Genomic DNA, 13,867 nt, shown 5'->3' with positions numbered 1-13,867 from the left:
TGCAGTCTGCTGCATTTCCAGTGCACGACACATGAGGGCAGTCCAACAACATTATAAAGTAATGTTTTTTCCTCTCTGTTAATGGACTGTTTACATTCCTAAACATTGAAAAACTGAGAAAGTTATATGGCATAAGATTTGAGAGGTTCCCGGAATGTAGACATTAGAAATAATAGTAACTGTTACCACATAACTATGATTATTAGTTTAATAGTTTATTGAGTTTATTTTTACCATTCACATGACAACACCAGTCATGCCCAATGACATCAGCCGCTCCGAGTATAGCCTACACTTAGTCATTTGATACAGAATTAACCACTAACACCACTTTTGGATGCTTTTAGCAACATTATACAGATGATTATACCCAGTTGATGGCAGGGAAATTTAAATGATCAAATTTTAATTAAATAAAATGACAGAACAAAATATTAGGCCTACTTTGGAATACAACACTTTTAAATCTACAGGGTGAATGAGATTAGAGTACAGTTTATCACTGTTTATTCAGGTACCTATATTGGGAATGTGTGCACTCTCCAAGGAAAAAAGTTGTGTCTGATCTAAATAAATAAATGAATCTGCAGGGTGTATTTATTTATTTATTTCCATTCACCAAACTCTTTTCCTTAGAGAATGGACACATTATCAATGCAGTTACACCTATAAGGTTGATAAAATAATCAGGTAATTAAAAATAATTCAGGTGTAGCTGTATTGAGAATGTGTGCTGTTTGGAACACTGTGGCAAATAAACAAACAAACAAACAAACAAACAGGTATTCTAAACATCAAAATGATCAGGTATCTAAAATAATTAAGCTGTAGTTGTGTTAAGAATGCCTGCATTCTCCAAGCAAAACAGTTTGGTAAATTGTGGCAAACAAACAAATAAATAGTACATGTTCTTGGCAACTATAAAGTAGATTAAAAAAATCAGATGTAGTTAGACTGTATTTTGCGATAAAGTTGTAGTTTCTTATAAAACCAATCAATCATTTATCACCTGTAATTTATAAACTGTAATTTTAAAACGTGTTTGTGAAGTCCAAGTTCAGAATGTAAGCGCAGACGAGGGACTAGTTTTCTGTAGTCTGTGGCAGTGCACTGAGAAAACCTCCAAAAGAGGAGTGAGCTGAAGTCTGGCGGACGGACAAGTCTGCCCGCTGCGGTCTGATAGTCCTGTGTGCTTTAACTGGGGCGGATGAATACCACGAGTGAGTGAGTGAGTGAGTGAGTGAGTGAGGGAGTGAGTGAGAGAGAGAGAGAGAGAGAGAGAGAGAGCGAGCCATAGTGACTGTTACTACTCCCAGTGTAAATCAGTTTCTCGGCGCACAGAGACATCAGCGTTCGCTAGAGGACTTTGCAGGGAATTTTAACCCATTGTACTCAAACTCACAAGAACCTACTTTTAATCACCATATTTTAATAATGTGTCAACACCGCAGCCCGCAGTAGGAGTACGTTTGCTTGTTGTCCGTGGACATTTCTCGCACTTCTTTGCGGTACTATGGCGGTGGAGCTGGTGGGGAAGCGCTGCCTGTGCGTGAGCGGCGGAGAGCGGCTGGAGCCCGCGGGAGTCTCGCGCTGGAGCTGGAGAGCCGGAGTCATCCGCGCCTGCGACTCGCCTGCGCTAACGGTAAAACTTACCTCACGACCCTTAATTAGGACAGCTTACGCTTGTTTTTAGCCTTTTCCAGTTGATATAACTTCTACCGATTCATTTTCGCTTGTTTGTCAGAAATAAAGTTTGGCGGAACTACTGATATGACAGCGAAAGTTGATTGTTTTGAAAGCTGGTAACGCTAGGTTTGTTTCTGTCAGTTGTTTAGTCAACAGACATTCAGGCGGCTTTTACTATGAGTCGAAGGCTGGGCGTGTTACTATGATAGAGAGAGGGGAAAAAAGCAACTGTGTGTGTGTGTGTGGTCATAGCTCAGCGGGACTTCACTCAGGCTAATCAGCTGTTGTGAGACAGTTTACTGCACTGCCGCTGTAGCGCCAAACTCCATCGCTCCGCCACAGCACTGAGACAGCTTCATCACGAGGTGTCTTATTTTATATACACATCCCTTTTATCTTTGTATATTGATATTTACTTCAAACAGATCTTGAGAAAGAACGGATACACTTTGCACTACAGCGTTAAATGTGTTTACATATGTGAGTACTGCGGAATAACGTTAATTAATAACTAGTATGTAAGTTACTTATATGAGAATGTGTATGTATGCACATTAACTGTTAGTAATACAACACTGAACTGACTTGAACTAAATAATGACACTAGAGCAGTTTTACTGCGAAATCTGAATTGTCTCCATAGTTGAGTTTCAGTAAGCGATTCTGCTGTTTTCCTGTTTATCAGATTTAAAATTGTACTTTTTGGGGTACAACAGCTTGTCCCTGGAGCAGTACCCTTAAAAGGACATATTTGTACCTTTTTACTCCTAATAGGTACATATTAGTGCCTTAAGGGTACTCGTATGGTTAAAGGTACTAATATGTACCTATTAGGGGTAAAAAGGTACAAATATGTCCTTTTAAGGGTACTGCTCCAGGGACAAGCTGTTGTACCCCAAAAGGTACGATTCTGTCCCCTTATTTTTCTATGTGTGTGAAGCTGCTGAGACATAATCGGTATTGTATAAACTGCTATAGAAATGCAGATGACTTGACTAATACGCAATATAACATCATGTAATATGTGTTACTAGCATTTGTTAGCTTTTCCGATGTGTATCCACATTCAGGATTCCCACGGTCATGGAAAATCAAGAAAACAGGATTTTGAAATAGTAATTTCCTGGAAAAGTAGTATAATTAAGGTTACACTTCATTTTAAGGTGTCGTTGTTACAGTGTAACTATACATTTAAGTACTGAGTAATATTAATTAACACTATCAATTTATAAGGTTCAGGTTAGGTTTAGGGTTAGTTGCATGTAATTATGCATAACTTTCTGTTATTTCTGGAGTAAGTACATGTAACGTATTGCAAGGACAATGTAAAATAGTGTTACCTATATGGACCCATTTTATATGAAGTGTCTTTAACATTTATTAATTGATGTAATGCACTTATTGTGTACATACATTGTATTTATATTTAAAAATATCTGCATGCAATTACACATGCAGTTAATTTCTGTAGTTACATATGTATCCATATGTATGAATCCAAGTGTGTGTGTATATATATATATATATATATATATATATATATATATATACATATATATACTTGCACATACTGTATATGCATAAAGTGGCTTGAAAAGTTAAGAGTTAATATACATTTTTCAAAGATTTTTAGCTCTAAAATATTTGGCTATAAATTTCTTATTGAACTTTATAAATTGCTTTTAAAAATCCATAAAGCCATCACGAACGACTGGAAAAGCCATGGATATTCATTAGCGAAAAGCTATGGGAACCCTGCACGTTGCTAAATGCCCTAAATGCATGTTGACTTCAGTAAAGCCATTACAGGTCATTCGTTTGAATCTTTGCTGGCACCCTGTGCACCGCAGTAGACATATTTGCATTTTTACAACTGTGAAGTTAATTATGAGGGTCAAAGGCACACTTTCCTCCTACACTAGTGCTCAGCGAAAGAGGATCGCACTGCGTAACTGATTGAACAAGTTGTGGCGGTTTGTTTCACTGACATTTAAAGTGTAACTTAAATATACAGTATGTATTCCACTAGGGTGCAAAAAATAGAGAATTGTGTTGTTTCTATGTGGAAACTTTGCTCTGTTATCTGGCAAGTGCCCTGTGTTTTATTCATTCTCTCTGACAGTTTGTGTGAATTGATAGTTTAGTCATGCTGTCATATGCTTCCAGCTGTGTATGCGTGTAAAAGAGAGGGAAAGAAAGCATTAATTTCATAGTTGTTACTGGCATACATAGTCGTTTGATTGTTTGGCAAAGGCTTGCATTCATGTGCGTGCATACCTGTCATTCATTTTCCCAGTACAGGTGCAGGATTGCTTGTATATCTGTAGGGTGTGTGTGTTTGTCTAACAAGCTCTTTGTGGTTGTAAACTCGCACCAACAGGATTTTCTCACTGTATGAGAGTATGTTCACCCTCTGTGAGGTCAATTATTTTAGATAAAACTGTAATCTTATTATATAGTACTGTGTTTATTTGGATTGTGTCCTCAGTTTAGATATGCTGTGAAAAATCTCTCTGGTGGTTATAGTTTTATTTTTAAAGCTGGGGAATATACAGCTCTGTTTGTTTATCAGAACAGCTGTTGGTTTTCTCTCCTGGTGTATTTATGTGTTTCATGAGATTGTAAGTGCATGTGTGTTAGTGTATATTTGTCTTTGGGGACTCATGTCTTTTACGCCATTGGCTAGACGACGTCCCCGTGGCAACAGCGGCTTAGCCTTGTGACTGACAGCTTTCCCTGGGTTACAACCTCCTGCCGTGTTACACACGCACAGATATCTCCTAATGCTTCTCATCTCCTTCACAACCTACTGTTTTACTGTGCTGTATTCTCAGGGGTTTAACACAAACACTGGTTTGCTTGAATTTCCAAATATCTGCAGTGTGTCCAGACTTGACAGCTTGAGATATGCACTGTTTTTAGTTTTAAAACTACAGGAAAATGTCATGGAATGATACAAGAATGATGTTTTCTTATCTTTGTGTGATATAGTATGTATAAACAGATGGTTGCAGTCCTGGATGCTGATGGGTGAATATGGCAAACCAGCTGTACTAAATTACACACACAAATATTAACAGCTACACTACCAGACAAAAGGTGCAAAAGCTGTCACTGGGATGGTATCTTTTCAAAAGGTACACATTTGTACTTAAAGGGTCCATATTGGTACCTTAAATGTACATATTAGTTCCTAAAGTGTACATATTAATACCTAAAAGGTATAAAAATGTACATTTTGAAAAGGTACCGCCACAGAGACAGATTTTATACCTTTATTCTGAGTGTATTAATTAAATGTGATGAAAAAAATACACTTTCATTCTTTTTCGAAACACAAATTAAAATATTTTAATGAAACATGATAGATTTCTGTACATCCATTAAAAGTCCAGGCAACCAAAACTTTGATGCTTCAGAAAGTTCAAAAAGATATCATGGAAGTAATTCATAGAGCGGTTTAATCCAAATCTTGTAAAGAGACACAGTCACTTAATATGATAAACAGATTTAATTTAGCTCTTTTGTTCTCAGGTTTTATTGAATATCTTCATTTGTGTTTCAAAGATAAAGTCTTATCGGTTTGGACTGGCAGTTTTGGAGGGAGGAGAAATTCTTGATGACACAATTTTAAAATGTTGTGAAATGTACATACATATCATTGCATTCACACATGACACATATTTTAATAAAAAAACATCTAACCCTCAATGATCTGACCCTTAAAACGATTTTGCATGAATTGACATCTATTTTTAGAAAAAAAGTAAGAAAGTCCACCCCACACCTAAATATAACCATCACTTGGGCGTAAGCAGATCTTAGGAAATGAGATAATACAAGTTCATACGTATTAGCCACCAATTCGCCAAAATGTAAAATAGTTACGAATTACCATGAGATTGTTTTAGTGTAACCAAATGTATTTAGCTTCAATCGGCCATGTTAAATTATATTTTTCCCTATGAAGTTAAGTAAAGAATCTTTAAATATGATTGTGCTTGTATTGTAATGCTGCACACCATACCTTTAGCCATGACCATATTCACAGTGTAGCTTGTTGTAACTCTTGTTAACAATCTATATTGCAGTCTAACCCACTAAGAAGTTACAAACACATATTTGATGGAGGGTTTATTTGTGCAGACAGTGTTTTCTATTTGGATTGCACAAGTGTGCATGTTGAAGTGATATCATTCGTCTGATGCAGACATTTATTAATTTCAACTGCGCGTGTATTTTATCGACTCGCTCTGATAGCGCTCTAATTCTGTTCTGCACTGCATTAACTAAAGCCAAATGTCTCTGCTTGGCCTCGTCTCTGTCTTGTCTTTTTCTGTGGTTGTGTGTGTTTGTACTGTGCTCTATTTAAGCACTCCTCTTCCCCTCCCCATCTGTGCATGTGCTGGCACTGAGGGCCGTATTCCAGCTCTCTGCACGTGTGTTTGTCAGTCTACACTCACACACACACACACACACCCACATACGCACACACAGACACAGATATATGGTTCTGCAGTGTCAGAGACAAGGGTTGAATTTCATCAGCTCATGTGGAGAGAAGCAAAACATTTTTAAACAATCTCTCTCTCTCTCTCTCTCTAATAACTTGTTGATGTAAGTTGTGAATTCTTGTTTATATGTTTATGTGACCCTCTCAGTCAGTTAGTCTGCAAAATGTGTGTTGTTGTGCTTTATATACAGCTTTCTTTTCATTTGACCCTTGACCTTTGGCAGATGGTTTGAAGCTTTGCCAGGGAAGCAATGTGTGATTCTGCAGACCAGACAGATTTTGCATGTGTGTGTGTGTTTGCACTGTAGCTTATCTCCTGAAATGCGTAAGAAGTCCAGCTCAGGCTGTGTGATTGTAGATTTAAGCCCTACTGAGACACACACACACACACAAACAATACAGAGCTGTTTTAACTCCCACTCTGTCATTTCTCCTTCTGATGATGCATTACTTGCATTGATGTGTCTGTTTGTGTGTGTGTGTGTGTGTGTGTGTGTGTGTGTGTGTGTGTGTGTGTGTGTGTGTGTGTGAAAGAGAATCTCCTATTAGTCCTGCAGAACTCTGTGAAATCCTCTCTGTCTTTTGATTTAACAGCCCTGGGGAGTTCGGTGGCAGGGTGTGTGTTTGTTTTGGATGTTTGTGTAATCGTGCGCATCTCTTTGACTCTCACTATCTGTGTGAATGTTTGCGTGTCTTTATATGTGCGGAGGAGAGAGTGTGAAGGCGAGAGAGTGCGAGTGTGTGTGTGTGTGTGTGTGTGTGTGTATTTGGCAGACAGAGGAGAGCGACTTTGTTTAAACTGCGGAATATCATTCATGACAGAATCACAGTCACGGGACTGGAGAGCTGGCCAACAGCCGCACAAGGTGTCCAACTTTCACTCTCCCAGTGAAAGAAAGAATGCCTGCCACTGCTTTGCTAGTATAATATGAGGCAGTTAAAGGACATGGTGTCCTCTTGTCTTTCTATCTTGTCATGCACACTAGCTTATCTTATCATTATGATGTTTGCTGGCATTAAATCACAGCAGTGTGTTTGGGTCACTCCTTCATGACACACAGACACGCGCGCACACACACACACACACACACACACACACACACACACACACACAGACACACACACACTCACACTCACATGTACGATGCAGTCCTCCACCACACTTAACCGCACACACTCTTGTGCTCACATCCACCTTCATTGACAGTCTGTCTCTGTCAGGTTCAGATTGTAATGCATGTCATTTTGCTACTTAATAACACTGCATTATGACAAAAACTGATAAACATAAACATTTCTTGCAGCAAATGAGCATTATTTTAAACCAAAAATCTACATTTACATTTATAATGTTAAAAAGACGTCTATTTTAAAGGTCACATATTTTACACCTTTCTGGAGTTTTATTTTAAGTCTTGATGTCCTTAAGAATATATATTTGCGGTATAAGTACCAAAAACCATCTCAATATGTTTTTACAGCTCCTCTCTCATGAGCTCTGCAAAGAACAGGTCGATTTTGGCCTGTCTAATTAATATTCATGAGCCTCTCTTCTGATTGGCCTGTTGTTTTCTGAGTGATGCACGGCCAGGCCAACCACAGGTAACTAGGGTCATGTATGCTGTAGCCTGCTGTGGATTGGTGATACTCACAAGTAAGGTCAATCGAAACACCGGTAATAATGGTCACTGCTGAGGGAAATGTTGTCCGGCCTTACATTTTTGAGCCAAGGATGTTTCAGAATCGTAATTAATGTTTTTTTTTTTTTTCAAACACCGAATGCAGTAAATACAAACCTGACCAGTCGAGCGTTTGCGATCATGTGAACTTGAAGACACTTGTACAAATGCAGATGGGTGACATGAATGGAAATGATTCCAGATTGGCGATGTAGTGTTTGGTTTCTGTATTATGTACTGTAATTTCCTGCGCTCAAACTTGACAATCTAAAGGATCAAACTCCGTGTATGGCGTTTGAGGTAATTTGTGAATTAGCATAGACTTATAGTCTAAATAAAACAATTTGCACCTGTTACTATTATTACACTTGTATACAAAACTTTTTTTTTTTTTTGTATACAAAACTTTGTATTATGCTTGTTATAGTGTGTGACGTCACTTGCACTACGGTTGTCACGGCGACCACCACAGCCCTACTGTGCAATGATGTAGTTTCCTGACATCCAGACTGAACAGCGTTTTCTTGACATGTTTCCGTGTTGTTGCTGCTCAGCAAGGGCATGGATGCTATGTTGTCTGGGGGTTTGGCAAAAGGAGAGTGGGACTGTGGGCAGTGCTCGGGGTGGTGACTGAAGGCGGTGACTAAATAGTTCTGACGTCACCTTTTTACGGAAGTCACAACGGTTCGTGAAAAATCACAGCTACTTTTATGCAGGCTGTGTGCATTTAACTGTGGATTGACTGTTTTGAAACTTATATGGTAGTTACATAGCACCTAGACCTCAGTTATCATGAAAAAAAGCCAGGAAATTTCAGTTTTGACAATATGGGACCTTTAAATAAATGCTGTTCTTTTAAACTTTATATTCATCATAAAATACTACACAAAAAAGTATCACAGTCTCCACAAAAATATTAAGCTGCACAACTTTTTTCAACATTGATAATAATAAGAAATGTTTCTTGAACAGCAAATCATCATATTAGAATGATTTCTGAATGACCATGTGACACTGTAGACTGGAGTAATTATGCGGCAAATTCAGCTTTACCATCACAGAAATAAATTATATTTTAAAATATATTAAAATAGAAAACAGTTACTTAGGCCTGTGCAAAAAATTGAATGCGATTTTCATGCGAATCTCGTCAGTAAAGTACTACACAGAGCCGTAGATCACTGACAAGCTACACAAAATCGCGATTCTGAACGTGATTTTGTGTAGCTTGTCAGTGAACTAACGGCTCTGTGTAGTAAATGCCGCTCCATCTGAAGGCACGTGCTGAATATTAACTACTAATCACCAGAAGCGTGTTTACTGACGAGATGCGCATGAAAATCGCATTCGATTTTTCGCACAGCCCTACAGTTACTTTAAATTGTAATAATATTTCATGATATTACTGAATTTTTTATCAAATAAATGCAGCCTTGGTGAGCAGAATTCCTTCTTAAACATTAAAAATAAAACTTATCACATTAAATTCAGACTCCAAACTCACAACTTGAGCAAAATGTAAGCATTGCACTAGACCATCATCGACAAAATCCATCCGAATTATTTCCTGATGCAATGCATTTTATTTAGAAATACACTGTATTATAAGATATTATATTATAACATGTGTTAATGGTTTGCTCTACATCACAGTGTTCATGTTGAACATTTGATGTTAATTGCTTTTCAATTCATATAAATAAAATAATTATATCATATAAAATAGAATCATATTAAAACACATTGTTAATAACAAATTGTATTTATCTGTGTTTAATTGTTGTAATTTACACAGAAAATTACTTTTAAATGTGTTAATTTTAATGACAGATAGGTGAATGTTGCCGTAATTAGCTAAGAAATGCTTGTCACACATTGTTTCATGTAGCTCTGATGTGAGTCGACTTTATAAACGTACACTCACATTTTCACTGTCTTCATCTGTCTCTTTTTTCTCTTGTTCTCTGTCTGTCTTTCTTTCTCTCTCTCTCTCTCACCTGCCCACCTGTCCTCCCTCTCTCTCCGCTCAGTAAATTATTGATCAGCGAGGCGCCTCTGTGGATCACAGTTTGTGAATGTGTGCGTGTTTGCACTCAGCGCTAAAGACAGTATGTGCAACAGACATGGATACGCTCACACAAAGTCACATGATAGTCTCATGCTACTATGTTGGCAGCATGCTTTTATTCCCCAGACTCTCTTCTAAATGAATAATTGCTGTTTTCCTTTCACACTCCCCCTTCTTACACACACACTCGGTCAGGCACACACATCTCACAGATAATGGCAGGAGTGTACGTAAATCACCTCGGTGTCCGACACGCATCCTTACACCGGGAGAGAGAGAGAGAGTTTGAGTGTGTCTTTGTGTGAAAGAGACAGTGAGAAGATGAAGGGGAAAGGTGAGGTTGAAAGACAGGAGGAAGAAAAGAAGGAGTTGAGGGAAATGGAGAGATAATCAGAGAGAGAGAGATGTTGGTAGCATAGCAACTCAAAAATGCCATTTTTCTCTCTATCTCACGCTCAGAGGATCTTGACCAATGGCAACATGTGTCCCTGCAATGCATTATATTTTAGGGCTTTTTAATTCTTCTGTAGGGTGTGAGGCATCATCTGTCTGGCACACACACACACACACACACAGACACTCTCTCTCTCTCTCTCTCTCTCTCTCTCTCTCTCTCTCTCGCCTTTCACACACACAGTGTCGGTTTCATCAGGAACACAACCAGACCCTTCTCATTCACTCCTCGCTTGTGTTGCAGAAATGATCGGAACAGATTATTACAGTTAGCAGAATATATTTACATGTGCATCTCATGAAAAACCACCAGTAAAAAAAAGAGTGTGTGGTTTGTCAGACAGGAACGCAGTGTCAGGTTGTGTGTGTATAAATGCTGATGCTATAAGCACATTTCTGCCGGAGCGTTGGATGTGGTCCAGGCTGAAATCTGATGCTGGTGAATGTTTCTCTCCCACAAGCCTCAGGGAAGTGTTTACTGAGAGAGAGAGTGTGTGTAAATGAATATAGTATCAAACATTCTAAATGTGACCATTCAAATTGAACATTCAAACATTTGAATCAAACTTTTAAATGCACTTACTATGCCCAAAAATGCACTCTATATTTACATTCAGATGTTTAAATCAAACTTTTAAATGTAGTTAGTTATAATATCTAGAAAAAATGCTTTCAAACGATACCCAACCCTAGTTCACACCAAGAGCGATAACGATATTAGCGTCCATGCCAGAGGACGATATCGTCTGTTTATTCTAAGTGCACGCGCGTCTGCCTCTTTAAATTCTCCAGCTCGTTACAGCAGGATGGATTCTGATTGGCTGTCAATGTTTGTATCGTTCATCAGCTGGAAAAAATCGTTCTGAAAGTGATTCCAATGATACCGTTTCTCTGTGCCTTTATTGTTATAGCTGTGGTGTAGACTCTGCTATTCTCTAATATTGAGAGAACGATTTTTAGAACTTTATTTTTATAGTAGGGCTGAACGATTTTGGAAAATAATCTAATTGCCATTACAAAATAATTGCACTAAACATTATGAAAAATTAATGCTTTTTTTATTTATAAAACCTACAGGGAAAAAAACACCTGCTTCACTTGAAACATTGAAAAATAGCATAGAGAGAATAACTGTTATTATTATTATTCTCTCTCTGTTATTTATTTATTTTTTGTGGGTTTCATGCTGTCCGCTAAGGCATAGGACACACACACAGGCTTTCCTCCTCACCAACGACATTAAACACCGTGTCTACACTGGACACGAGAGCAGCAAAATACAGTAGAACCCATTATAATCAGTGACGCTGTGTACACTGGATGCGGCGCGACCATAGACTGTAGGTGCGACACGACAAAACCCGACATTAACAACGGTCGCTTTGTCGCGTCCAGTGTAGAGCTGTTGCGGCGCGACGCGACGCGACAACTGTAGCGTCCGGTATAGACAAGATGAGTGGCGAGTGAAGCCGAGAGCAAGATATGCCTCGTCATATTTTCTGCATTTAGCTTTTAAATGACCAGCACCTGCCTGGGTCTGTGCGACTTCATCTATGGCTTTTCTCTTCGCTTTCACAAACTGATCCATCTCCCATTCTAAGTTACGTCCTTTGGCTGTTTACTGTTTTATTTCTTTTCTTTTTCTGCTGATGGCCGGCGCTCGACTTGAAGCAGCGCTGCTTAGACCGATGGGTGTGTCATCAAAGCACTGCGAGAGCTATAAGAGAGCGGACGTCTCCTTATGCTTTCTCTCGCCGTACTTTGATGTCATACACCGATCGATCTTCAAGTCGAACACACCTCTTTACTCTCGCGTGTCACGTGACCGAGTGTAATCGCAGCCTCTGCTATTGAAAAATCGCGTTTTTTCATATCGCGATATTATCGCAAATGCAATTAATCTTTCAGCCCTACTTTATAGTTATCATTATTGGTGTGAACGGGGCTTAAGGCTTTATTACCAGCCCTGCCAGATTTATCTCGTTCTCCTGCCACATGGACCAGAAGTCTTCCACCTCTTTATTTAACCTTACCTGCTGATGTTTTCTCAGTTACCATGAATTCTCAATCACTGTGAGCTAGATCTCAGTGCTGTAGTTTCTGTTGGGTGACTTTGTGATTCAGATCTGTCACAGATTTAGCCATATTGTCATGCTGCAGTAGTGCTGTGTTCGATACATCGATACGACGATGTATCGTCACAGAGATTTGACGATACTAGTATCGATACAGCTGTCCCAGTATCGATATTGTGGCACGTGTGCAGCAGTGGACCGCGCTTAATTTGAATACAAGAACAACGTTTAAAACGGAGTAGAAAAGTGCAAGGTTTCTAAAAAATTGTGAATAGAGCATAATATATATATAGGCTACAACAAGGTTTAATCTGGCTGCAGAGGTTGCCTGATATAAAGAGACGTAATCCCCAAAACAGAGTTTCCCACTTGCGCAATACGGAAATATCTGATAAGTGTGCTACTTATCTTTGTCAACCTGGCAACCCTGTGTACGCGTGCTCTCTCCACTGTTGATAAACGCGCTTGTTTTCTGAAAGAACTAGTTAGCTTGCAGTTTAGCGATCTCCATTTCAATATTCTATTCTCAGAAGAATGAGTACATTACAATATACATTTATTAGAACAAGTACATTATTATTTATGGGCTTAAAAACAAGATGCAAACAATCAGAATATTGTACCTGGTGGGCAGTGCCCAGTGTAAACATGAAACATATGCCATTACCTATATTGTACTTTGGTACGGTTATGGAGGCCCTTCATAATGCAGAGGTCAACTGCCTGCTCTGCCAATAGTTAGAAATGGCACTATAGTATGCAGTGTTTAATAAACAGCTGTTTTATTAAACTCTTCTGAGGTGAAATTCAATGCAGTCCTGTATCGTGATACGTATCGTGGCCTCTGTACCGTGATGCGTATCGTATCGTGACTTTGCTGGTGATACACAGCCCTATGCTGTAGTAGAGCTGGATGGCTCATTGCAGCCGGTGAGTGAGTTTTAATTTCGACTGACTCAGTCATCAGTCAAACGCAGCGCTTATGATGCTGTGATGACACCCTGGGTGACAAATACGAGTGAAATCACTGAGTTCAGACTTACACATGAAAATATGTATCGTGATTTGGACAGGACTGTGTGATCTGCTGTGTGTGTGTGGTCTAAGAATGTCCTTTCATCGTGTAGACATTTGCAACACATATGTTTTCGTTTAATCTATTTCATTTCCTTTTCATGTTGTTTGTGAGCTTCTAAGCAGACGTTTTTTTGTGCAAGTGGTTAAGTATGCTGTTGGTGTGTTGACATTTGTTTCTAATTTATTAGATTTATCACCTTTGAATCATCTATTAATTAGCTGCATCAATCAAGTTAATTGTGAACACATATGCTGTGTGTATGCGTGTGCACATGCACCTGTGTCTGTACATACATCCGCAACCTACTAACCCTCT

General features: G+C 38.8%; 1 protein-coding gene across 2 annotated transcripts in view; it reads left to right on the top strand.

Annotated features, from left to right (window-relative positions):
- The first annotated feature begins 1,288 nt into the window (after positions 1-1,288).
- jmjd1ca (jumonji domain containing 1Ca) overlaps positions 1,289-13,867 on the top strand; it is a 76,384-nt gene continuing 63,805 nt past the window's right edge. For both annotated transcript variants that reach the window (XM_016455019.1, XM_016455018.1), the window contains exon 1: positions 1,289-1,642. In XM_016455019.1, the coding sequence (XP_016310505.1) occupies positions 1,514-1,642 (129 nt within the window). In that variant the 5' untranslated portion in view covers positions 1,289-1,513. The remainder of the gene's footprint in view (positions 1,643-13,867) is intronic.

This window comes from Sinocyclocheilus anshuiensis, unplaced genomic scaffold, assembly GCF_001515605.1.
Source record: "Sinocyclocheilus anshuiensis isolate Anshui unplaced genomic scaffold, SAMN03320099.WGS_v1.1 scaffold167, whole genome shotgun sequence".
In the NCBI taxonomy this organism is placed as follows: domain Eukaryota; kingdom Metazoa; phylum Chordata; class Actinopteri; order Cypriniformes; family Cyprinidae; genus Sinocyclocheilus; species Sinocyclocheilus anshuiensis.
Note: the sequence above shows the minus strand (reverse complement) of the source record. Positions and strands in the feature narration are given on the sequence as shown.